This window comes from Papaver somniferum, chromosome 1 (genome assembly GCF_003573695.1).
Source record: "Papaver somniferum cultivar HN1 chromosome 1, ASM357369v1, whole genome shotgun sequence".
In the NCBI taxonomy this organism is placed as follows: Eukaryota; Viridiplantae; Streptophyta; class Magnoliopsida; order Ranunculales; family Papaveraceae; genus Papaver; species Papaver somniferum.
The window spans coordinates 193025027-193036088 of record NC_039358.1 but is presented as its reverse complement, the minus strand read 5'-3'; the positions used below and the strand labels follow the sequence as shown (position 1 = coordinate 193036088).

General features: G+C 37.1%; 1 protein-coding gene across 2 annotated transcripts; it reads right to left on the bottom strand.

Annotated features, from left to right (window-relative positions):
* Window positions 1-3426: 3426 nt before the first annotated feature.
* LOC113310711 (protein RDM16-like) lies at window positions 3427-7635 on the bottom strand. Of its 2 annotated transcripts, XM_026559473.1 has the most exons (7): window positions 7109-7184; window positions 5961-6026; window positions 5757-5878; window positions 5177-5593; window positions 4858-5052; window positions 4600-4760; window positions 3427-4479 (listed from the first exon to the last, which is right to left on the bottom strand). In XM_026559473.1, the coding sequence occupies exons 3-7, from the start codon at window positions 5796-5798 to the stop codon at window positions 3600-3602; spliced, it is 1695 nt and encodes a 564-aa protein (XP_026415258.1). In that variant the 5' UTR covers window positions 5799-5878; window positions 5961-6026; window positions 7109-7184; the 3' UTR covers window positions 3427-3599. The 2 variants fall into 2 exon arrangements, with proteins under 2 accessions (XP_026415258.1, XP_026415250.1); XM_026559465.1 differs by having other exon boundaries at window positions 5757-6026; window positions 7109-7635.
* Window positions 7636-11062: the final 3427 nt, after the last annotated feature.

Below are 11062 nucleotides of genomic sequence, written 5' to 3'. Positions count from 1 at the left end.
GCTTTTCCGAGTATCTGAATGGGCTGAATGGTGAGTCAGCTAAAAGTGTAGGAACGCACACTCACGAGTTGTATGCGTACAACTCCAATCTGTTGCAAATCGTAACATAAATAAACAGTTGTGAATTTTGTAATAAAGATAAATTGTTGCAAAATTTTTGCAACTGAAAATTCGCAACAGGGACAAATCTTGGTGTGCTGTGAGTAAATATTGGCATCTGGACAGGGTAAAGAAGAAACATCTTGGATGGCTCACTATCATGCTTAAGCTTAATCCCGTTGAAAAATGAAACCAAAGAGGAAATCCACTGTCAACAATGATAAATATCACCAAAAAAATTAAAATCATAATTTTCAAAACTGAAACAATCGAAACACAGCAGAGTAAAAGATGCTAAGCTTCATATGTTGCCACCAAAGCAGAGGAAGGTAATCCAGTAACTAACACCCGGTAAATCTAGTGTCTGAAGACTCCTATTCGACCACCCAAAGTTAATGTTTTTGGATTTGTTCAAACAGTTTAGAATTACGTATAGAGATACAATGAATATATTTATACTGATTAACTTGCAATACTTGGATATTCTTGTTGTTTTACGGAAAATATGGCAAATCAATTCTACCCAAGTTCGAAACTTGTAATATTACTAAAATTGCTCTAGAAACAAAACTGAAAAGATGGGTTAATCGTCTTAAAGAATAATCATATACTCATTGCTTCCCTAACATAGAGTATCTCAGCTGCTGCAAGTAATTTGTTCTCTTTTAGCTTCTTCTGTTCTAAGGATGGTGTCATTTTTGTACAGACAACCGCTTACTTTAGCAGTTTAAGCGGGTGAGTGGTGATTAGAGTTTAGTCTTCTTTTGCTAATCTTTAAACTAATTGAGTAAGCTTCAAGTCTAAGTGAAGGGAGCTAAATGTAGACAAAACTAGCTTGCATAATCAATTCTCTAAGCCTTTGTAATTAAATTGTTCAAAGCTTGTCAAATGATGCCTTACTGTTCTATTAAGTTAAAAGAATAAATTAGAATCAAAATACTACATGTCAAGTTTGTAACTTACCACTATTCTCATAGATGATTTATAGTCATCGAGAATATGAACTATGCTCCCGTATTAGCCTCTGAAGACCTGCAATAGTGCAACATGCAAGACTTCGTGTTTAAAAAAAGTTTTTGCATTCGGTCTATGAGCTCTAGCCAATAGAGCTTCGGAAATTCAAGCTTACCTTGATTAGTTGGTGTAAAAGAAAGTTTTAAGGACAACTGATGCAGGGGCATAAGAAACCCATCAACAACATAACGAAAATAATCAGTCCGAAACTTTAACAAAAACATTGAAGGAAATCATGTCCGGAGGACAAAGTATAAGACTAAGTCCTATGGGCTAGATTGAGCTGCTAGATTAGCAGTTAAGTGTTGCAATTCAAAAAAAAAAGTGTGGCCTAAAAGTTAACACTAGTTCTCTCTCCTAGCATGTGCTCGCAGGTGAAGTAGCAGCGAGATTGAAGCGCTGAATGGTTCAGCGCCACAAAAATCACCTTTATGTTGAATTGTTCGGCGCTCACAAGAATCACAAAAATCACACGGATCACAAAAATCACAAAATTTGATATGACGGCTGAAATTGGTTGCGCTGAACCAAACAGCGCTGGGCGGTGGTCCCAGCTGACGTGGGATGCTAATCTAAATGTTAGATTAGCACTCCCATAGGACTTAGGAAGTAGTCCTAGCTGACGTGGATTGCTAATCTAGCTGACGTGGATTGCTAATCTAGCTGCTAGATTAGCACCCGTAGGACTAAGCCTAATGGTGGTGATACCTTCTGAATGAACATAAGCAGTCCATGAATAAATAGAGGAGTGGTGCAATTGATCCCACATTCACACCATCCTTAGAACTAAAGAAGAACCATGCTGGTATCTTTAGATCATCTTTCTTGAGCAGTTCTGCATAAGCATAAGCATACGTACTAAATACACATCATAAGCACGGAATTATAATCCTCTGCCCTAGACAGTAATTTCAATAGAAATAGATATATTGCCACGTTCATAAACAGGCTCCATAGCAAGTCCAAGGAAAACCTGAGCTTTAGCTTATTAGGAATTGTCAAAGCAATCAGATAATACAGTGTACGAAGAATGAGGGAATACTATCATCTTTTTTGCGCAACATTGCTTGATCGGGTAGCCCGGGGCTTTAAATTATATAGCACAAACTAAATCTTAATAAACCCAATTTCCTAAAAAACCTGAGCTTTAAGAAATCATATAAGCACAATAGGGTATGTAGAATGAGAGAATACGTACGCTAGACTTACCTTCCCCAAATTGATGAACAAAATCGTGAAAATCAATTCATGTGATGAGAGGGTGAAGGAGAAATCAAACAAAACAAATAAAAAAAAGACATATCATAAGACTACAGTCCTCAGAGAACAGAGCTAAGAAACAATCCCAAACTAGGGTTTCTTTCGCTTGGAAGATTAAAAGGATACATCCATCTTCACTTTCACAAATGGTTTTCTACAGAAATTCATCTTTTAGAAGAACGCTATCACTGAATTAAAATTCAACCTAAACAAAAAAAAAGATCAACCTGAAAAAATCATTGAATTAAAAAGATGGGTTTTTAGTATCAAATTAACACCGAGATAAAAGGTGGATATGCTTCAAAAAACAAAGAGATACAAGGTGGAAAATTAGGGCTGCAATTTTAAGACCTAAAAGATGATTTTTCTTTTGTGTTTCTTCGTCCAGTGAAAGAGTCGCCATTGTTTAGATTTTGAACTTGATTTCCGAGAGGAGAGGTGAAGGATCAAAAAAAAAAAAAAAAAAACTAACTTTCATGTGAGTCAGATATTACACAGTGGAAAAGACTATTTTAAGGCTCGACATCAACGGTCAGGAACAACGTAGAATATTTAGACGACTTCAGATAGCCCCGAGCAGCACCCAACCCATATTCTGTTGACCCACGTACATCCACGTAACAATACTGAAATTTTTCTGGCCGTCGAAGTCAAAGACTGCGGGATGGGCCTTCCGGATTAATCTTGTCTACTCTTTGACTCTTTGATTAGAAAGACAAACACCACACCTTTTTATAACATTGATGATTGATTCATTCTCAAAAAAGAGCTGCAGCAATCAAGTCCGGATCATCATGCTGCAGCAATCAAGTCCGGATCAGATTAATTAGTTTTTGCGTAGTCCTTTCAGAAATCGAATATGCTGAATCGCTGATGTTGTGTTTTAGATCTCCATGATTGCTGGATAAAACCTAGATTAGGACATTAAACTTGCTTGGAAGATCTGGCTGCAAACGAAGTAGCAATTAGATTAAGCTGATTAAGCCAGTGTCTCATGCGATTATTTGGAGAACTTTGTCTGATATTATGGGAAAAAACAGGGAAATACTGGTCTGAGAGAGCAAAATGCAAAATTAATGAAGAGATGAGGATTTCTTCAGTAGCAACATCAGATTTAAGGAAGATGAAACTTGTGTTTTACTTGCATTTTTCTAGACAAACAAAAATAAGCCTATAATACTCATGCAGATTCATCCCGAACTAGATAACAGAGGAAATATATTGGTTCAAGATTCATCTGCAAAATTAACAGAAAGGTCCCAATAGTGACCAACCCCAGCATCAGCGAAGTATTTCCTAGCAGCAGCTTCAGTTCTGCACTCGTGAACAGCAAACCTATTGAAACTTGATTTAGCTACGCTGCCCTGCCACACAAGCACACATTTGTTCACTGGTTTGTCATTATCTTCATCCATATTGTCCTCTTCTTCATTTCTGACAGACACAGCCCAGTTTATTCTCTTAAGCATCAGCTTTCCATATCTTTTAATGGATTTATTGCCACCTTCCACAACCACAACAGTTATATCATCAGTTATCACCAAACAACCTGTTAGGCGATTCTCCTGAGCATTAACATCAACTTTAAATCGAGTTTGCCGGTGTGAGAGATCATTAATCTTATATACAGAAACGATGGTCTCAAGCGTGTTTGGATCATCAAAGAGCTTCTTCTCTTTTTTCTCACGGCGTTCTGCAGGTGTGAGCTTACGTGCAATGTTCCTATCAACATGGGCTTGTTCACGCTCAGCAGCTGCACTCCTAATTTCCATTTCAAGCCTCGTAGGATCTTGTGTGACTTCAGATCCAAGAACTTTCATAAGATTACTCATTTTGACCTTCGACTTTGGGGGTTCCAACAGACCCTGCCTGATCATCTCCTGTCTATCTTTCTCCTTCGCGAGACGCCGTTGGGTACGCAGTTTCTTCTGCTCTTTCTTCGTTAACTTTAAAGGTTGGGGAGGTGGTGGGGCAGGTTCAGCTGGGGGCTCAATTGGCAAAGGGTGCTCAACATATATTGTGATTTTATCCATTTTTAGTTCGTCTTCAGTAATGCTGTCACCGCTGATGTCACCATAGTTCCCAGAAGGCAAAAGCACAACATCCCTGATACATGCAAGATTTATATTATAAGAACATCAGTAAAAAATGTCATTGAGTATACTTTAAAAACAAAAGTAAAGAAGAATAACAGCAACATTGGTAACAATAGCAGTAGCAACTTACCACCACTCGACCTTGGGGATTGGGTCCTTTGGTTTTTCTTTGATGATCACTCTCTCGGATACTTCTATCAGATTCGGGTTGATATCAGGCTCGGCCTTCGCTTTTGCCAGCTGTGCTTGTTTTGTCTTCAACTCTTTTGCCTGTGCTTCTCCGAATTGGTTCTAGATATAGATGATGACTCATAATAAGGAGAACCGTCAAACAAATAATCCGCTAATAAGAAAACAGATAAAAAGGTTTCTTGTCTAACGTACTAACCTTGAACTTAATTATCTCTGCCTGCTTTGACCACACACCTTCCTCCACAAATTGAAAATTCATTCTCTTTGGCCTCAACAGTTTCGCCTTGTTGATACCCATTCTCTCATCATAGTGAGGATTTGATTCTGGATCCACCTCCAATTCAGGCTTCAGAATTTGGAATGCATCCTTTTTCTGCTTGTTGATGTTGACCTGGGATTTCGCATTCAAGTAACAGAGATGAGTAACATCAGTTGTTATTGACCAAGAAAGTAAATGAGAACAACAATTCAAGACCAAACCAATGAGGCAAAAGAGTGACACTGCGAAAACAAACCTTCAAGGTGCTGAGATTAGTCAACTTTGGCTGATTAACCACATTGCCATGTTCATCTACTTCTCTACCATGTGCATCTAAACGTAGAACAGGAGCTTTTGGTGGTTTTTGTTGAATAGCAATCTCTACTGGCATCTGCCCAGGGAACATGTTTATGAGAGGAGCAAACTCTGGATCCTGGTGAAATCCCATCTTCGCAGCAAGTTCCTGTGCTCTCTTTACTGCCTCAATGTTTGGTACATTTGCAAGTCCAGGAAGTGAACTTACGCCACCAACAGAGACAGTTGCATTACCTGGCTGTGGGGATACTAGTGTAGCAGTCGGAGGGGGCACGCTCGACGCTGGGGCTTTATCTACCTCCTTGTTTAATCCCATGGACAGCGTTGAATCAGAACTTGGTGTAGTACCTTTCTTTAACTATACACCAGGAGAACAAAAATTAAGGATCTGCTACTCAAGAGTCGTGAACACAAAAACAACAAGCTCGAATGAAAATGCAGTAAAAAGACTAGTCAAAAAGGAAAATCCATACGACAAACTGAAGGCATCGCCAAATACAAATAAAGGTTGATAAACTTACCTGTGGAATCTTTTTTAGCTTTTCTGACAATTGCTTCTGCATTTGTAACGCTCTCTTTGCTTTTTCTAAAGCCCCAAGAGACAGATTTCCACTTTTGGTAGCAGCTGAAGATGTTGTCCCATCTGTACTAGATTTTCCAGGAACCTCATGAGATCTGGTAATATTAACTCCCTTATTTTCATTGGTTGTAGAAATTGAAGATACCTTGGAAGGAGGGGGGTGATCCTGGCCAATCCTTGATGTCATTTGGTGTGGTTCCAGAGATGCACCCTGCAAAAATGAAAAACACAACTCAAAGTAAAAATCACTAAACTCAAATAATCCAAATCCAATTCTTATGTACTGACACTAAGAAGATTATCCCATCCAAATTAATGCCGGCGTAGAAAATTGAGAAATACAACAAAGCAATTGATCACTAAGCACCAGTTCAATTCTATTGAAGCATTATAAAAGAGTAATTAATCTCTACAAATAATTATTCACACCACTGTCAATGGTCTTCTTTCACATAGTAAGTTCAGACCAGCAATGAAGACATAGTATACACTGCTTGATCAGCAGGGTTTGACCCACAGTTTTCAGGAAAACATCTTCGCGTAATAACCCTTATCCCTTAGCCTATACAAGGTACAGCTCAGAAGAAAAAGTGACATGAGTCAACTTGGTGAGACAACTTTGTTTCACACTTAAAACTAATACTTAAGCTTTATGCAAGACACTACCAGCTAAGCTATATAATAATTTTCATTCATTTACATATGGCTTGTGTAACAATTAGAATAATGATACGTAATTGCATACATCTCCCACTTAATTACAAATAACAACTCTACTTTTTTTTTGTTATATTTGCTCTTCATCTTTCCAGTTTCATGAACCGCATCAACCCTGTTCTCAACTTAAAACATAACCTAACGTCGGTTGTTTCTCTTCAGCTATAAAAACAGCTTTTTAACACATCGAAAAAGAAAAAAAAAAGAAAATCATACAACTGGAATGGACACTCAGATGAAAATTATACTAAATCCAAACTAACACTATAAGCATCATATTCCACCCAAATGGAAGCTACTACAGAGATCTCCAGCTCCAAATTAGTGACATGCCTGATAAACAGAACATAGGCCAAACAAGCAAGCTACACTGCTATTGTTGGTGAACACGAGCTAACTTCTACCCCATGTATACCAGCACTGCAGCACAATTATGCAACAAGTAACGTGGTTTCGATATTTCAATCACATTTCCATCAGTTATGACCAACCCTACATCTAATTCACAATAAAACACTTGAAACTAAGTACCAAATCAAAATAAAACAAATCAAAGAGGAAGTACAAAAAACTTACATTAGCAGCAGCAATGGAACCGCTCCCGTTGGTAGAAACATTACTCTGAACATTATCACCACCCATCCGTTCCCTGTCTTCAGTTTTATCCCCAAATCTTCTTCGTTCCCTTTTCTCCACTCTATTATTATTATTATTACTACTACTATTATCTTCCTCATCATAATTTCTACTTTCTTTATAAGCTCCATTCAAATCCCTGTCTTCGGCATCCTTATCTTCAAACTTCCTTCTCTCTCTTTTTTCAGCCCTAACTCTTTTCTCGTATTCTTCACTTTCTTCGCCTCTTTCTTTCCTTTTATGAGAAGCAGAATCACTCACATCTGTACTACTTCGGTGCTTATGATCTCGATCTCGATCGCGATCTCGATCTCGATCGCGATCGCGATCGCGATGATTATCACTGTGGTGACTTGATTCTCTCTCTTTTTCGTCTCTGGATTTTCTGCTTGATACCCTATCCATCTCTCTCTAGGGTTTCTACTGTTTGTTCCCAGGACGAACTTTTTTCCTTCGACAAAAGAAAGATTTGAGTATAATATTTATGTGTGGCTAAAGGTATTGTTCACCCCTGTGTTATTATTTTGAGTCCATCTATGTACACCCCTTCTTCACCCGGGTGCACATTCCTCCCTTATTGGCCATACACTTAACTCTAGTTAATCTTACATAGTAATAAATAAATTATTACTATGTTGGAAACCGGAAAATGGGGGAACAAAAAAAAGTGGGGGAACAAAAATATGTGCAAGATTTAAGTTTTCTCTATGTATATCTTTTAAATTATTCTTTCTCAGTGAAAAACACCATTAAGGAACCCAAATTTTCTATCTTCCTCTCAATAGTTTCTCCATTAGTTCATCTGGACGACTTCGATCATTGTTCAAACAAATTGCATTAGTGGTATAGCCTGTAATTTTTTCAAACAAATTTGATGTGATCGTTAGATCGAAGGTTACCCATATATACCCCATCTTGATCAGTTTAGCTTTCCAAACTCTAATCATACTTCTGTGCCATGTTCCAAATTTTTTTTTCTTTTTTTTTTCTTTTTGGTAAATAAGAATTAGTACCTAAATGATCAATTAACATTCTAACTTATACAGAGACATCATAAATTCATAATCCTTTCAAAGATGTGGAGAATACTTTTCTACAATTTTTCTTCTCTGTTTCGTCCTTTATTAAACATTCACTGAATCATTGATCAATCTTCTTTAGGTCTATTCAACGTATTCATCAGCGAAAGATCTGTAGCTGGAATTGAATACTGCTATTCCCATAGTCCTACCAAATAGATCTGCTCATTTCTATCATCAAAATTCAACTTGAATCTTAGGCTTTATTTTTGCTTGACTTAATCGAAGATTTATAACCAAAAGATAAAAGTAAGATGGACTTAACGTCTTCTTCCAGGCAGAGTTTATAACGGACAGAGAGAGGAGAGAATTCGGGTTTACATTTTCCAAATTTTAAACTGAAAAGTCAATTAACAAATTAATGTCTAGGGTTAATGCACAACCAATAAACATGGGAGGAATGTGCACCCCGGGTCAAGAGGGGTTGCACATAGATGGACTCTATTATTTTTATTTTTTTATTTTTCTGGTTATTGTGATTGATTTTAATGGGGAGACTAGAAGTATTGTTCACCCCCTTTGGTTTCCTTTTTTTTCCCTTCTTTATATTACGAAACTAGATATCACCCGGGCGTTATGGCCCGCGCTCAACCTCTCATTATGGTGCTAATCTTCGTGGTTATTTGTATAAGATTTTCTAACTTAATTCGATGATAGTCAAGATGAATAAGTGTATATTAAATTTTCTATGCGTAACAGTTCTAATAGGAGTGTCCCTTTAAGGGTATACCTCCATCAGAAAGGATGTGAGCCTACATATATTCCTTTGACAACACTGTTGTAGTAAATCAATACAATAGGTAATTAGGATTTGGATAGTTCAGAATATAAAATAAATATTATTTTTGTTGAATCTCGTTGTTGGTTATCTTGTAGCTAGTCCATCCAAGCACCGTAAGAGTACCATATAGTCTGCAATTATGTAGATAATCAAGTACATTTAAGCATCAAAAAAGGCAACACAAAAATATAGGAAAAGGGTGAAAAAGCGGGGGTCTAACAACCACACCGAATATTTCGTTCGACAATCTGTATGGACTAACTCCAATATAATTCCAAGGGAATCGACTAGACAGTCAAACTCAATCAAGGAAGAACATCCAAGAGTTATATTCCAATTTTTCAATACAATCTGCAATCGAACAGATAAAAATCTGTGAGCCTAATTGATATGAGAAATAACTTGAACGGTATCAAAAACCAATGTTCAAGTGTCAGTCAATTTCATCAACAACCAAAGGTCAGTTTTACCAATTGATTGAACTACACACAACCTGTGATATTTCAATTATATAAGCAAATATAATGCGGAAAATAAATAACAGAGACACCAGAAATTTTGTTAACGAGGAAACCTCAAATGCAGAAAAACCTCGGGACCTAGTCCAGATTTGAACACCACACTGTATTAAGCCGCTACATACACTAGCCTACTACAAGTTAACTTCGGACTGGAATGTAGTTGAGCCCTAACCAAGTCTCACACCGATTAAGGTACAGTCGTGTTCCTTACGTCTCTGAATCCCAACAGGACTCTACGCACTTGATTCCCTTAACTGATCTCACCCACAACTAAGAGCTGCTACGACTATTCTGATAGATAAATCTTTCTCCCACAGAAATACCTATGAAGTTTTGTTCCGTCTTGTGATAAATCAAGGTGAACAAGAACTAATTGATAATTCGGTCTTATATTCCCGAAGAACAACCTAGAAATATCAATCACCTCAAAATAACTTAACTATATGGTAGTATAACAAGTTATTGTGGAATCATAAAGAATGAGACGAAGAGCTTTGTGATTACTTTTTATATCTTACCTATCGGAGATAAATCTCGAGCAAATCTTAGAGAAGATAGTAATCAATACGATATAATAAGTAAGATCAGAACACGCAACTACAAAGAAAATAATTGGGTCTGGCTTCAGAGTCCCAATGAAGTCTTTAAGTCGTTAACCTATAATGGTTTTAGGAAAAACCTAGGCTAAAGGAGAATCGACTCTAGTACTCAACTAGTATCACACATGAGGTGTGGGGATTAGGTTTTCCAGTTGCTAGAGTTCTCCCTTATATAGGTTTCAAATCAGGGTTTGATAACTTTGAAACAAAACAATCAATATTCACCGTTAGATGAAAACTTGATTTAAAATTCAAGCTAAGTTTGCTTAAAACAAAGCAATATCTCTCCACCGTTAGATGGTCTTAGCTTGTTACATACAAGTGAAATATACCTTCATTTAAATATGGGCAACCGTACCTAAACGTGTATATTGAGTTGGCTCAACAATAGTTAACCGAAGTTAGCCATATGAACACTTTTCTCTTAACCTCATTCATCTAACACTTATAGATCATATGATAATAAAATGAACCTAATTGTGTTACTCATAGAATTGTTTATATTCTCATGTACAAGACACAATTGAAACAAAATCGGATAGATTCAAGAGAATAAATTCATGAACATTAAGCCACGATTTGCAAAGATTGCATTCCTTAATATATATATATGTATTTGTTCATGAGTATGAGATCATATTTAACCGATTTTAGAACTTAAATCAATATTATTTGCAAACGGGTATGCAAACTTAAGTTCCGGAGATTGGTCTTGTCCGACAGTTCGCAAACGGGTAAACATAATGTCGTACCGGACCGCAACTCAGGTGAAACCGTTTTCAAACTTGGTTACCAGACTTTGCCAGTAAAAACCGTTGGCATACTGGTATGCATACTTGGTTCCTGGACCTGGATAACACTACAACAGTTGTATACTGGTGTGCATACTGTGATATATACAGACAATGGTTATT

Excerpts from the sequence above, each read along its gene's own strand:
- LOC113310711 (XM_026559465.1), bottom strand. The coding sequence starts at position 7,573 with ATGGATAGGGTATCAAGCAGAAAATCCAGAGACGAAAAAGAGAGAGAA. Across the intron at positions 5,053-5,176 it reads CTAATCTCAGCACCTTGAAG|GTCAACATCAACAAGCAGAA; the intron begins GTTTGTTTTCGC and ends GCGAAATCCCAG. Across the intron at positions 4,761-4,857 it reads CAGAGATAATTAAGTTCAAG|AACCAATTCGGAGAAGCACA; the intron begins GTTAGTACGTTA and ends ATCTATATCTAG.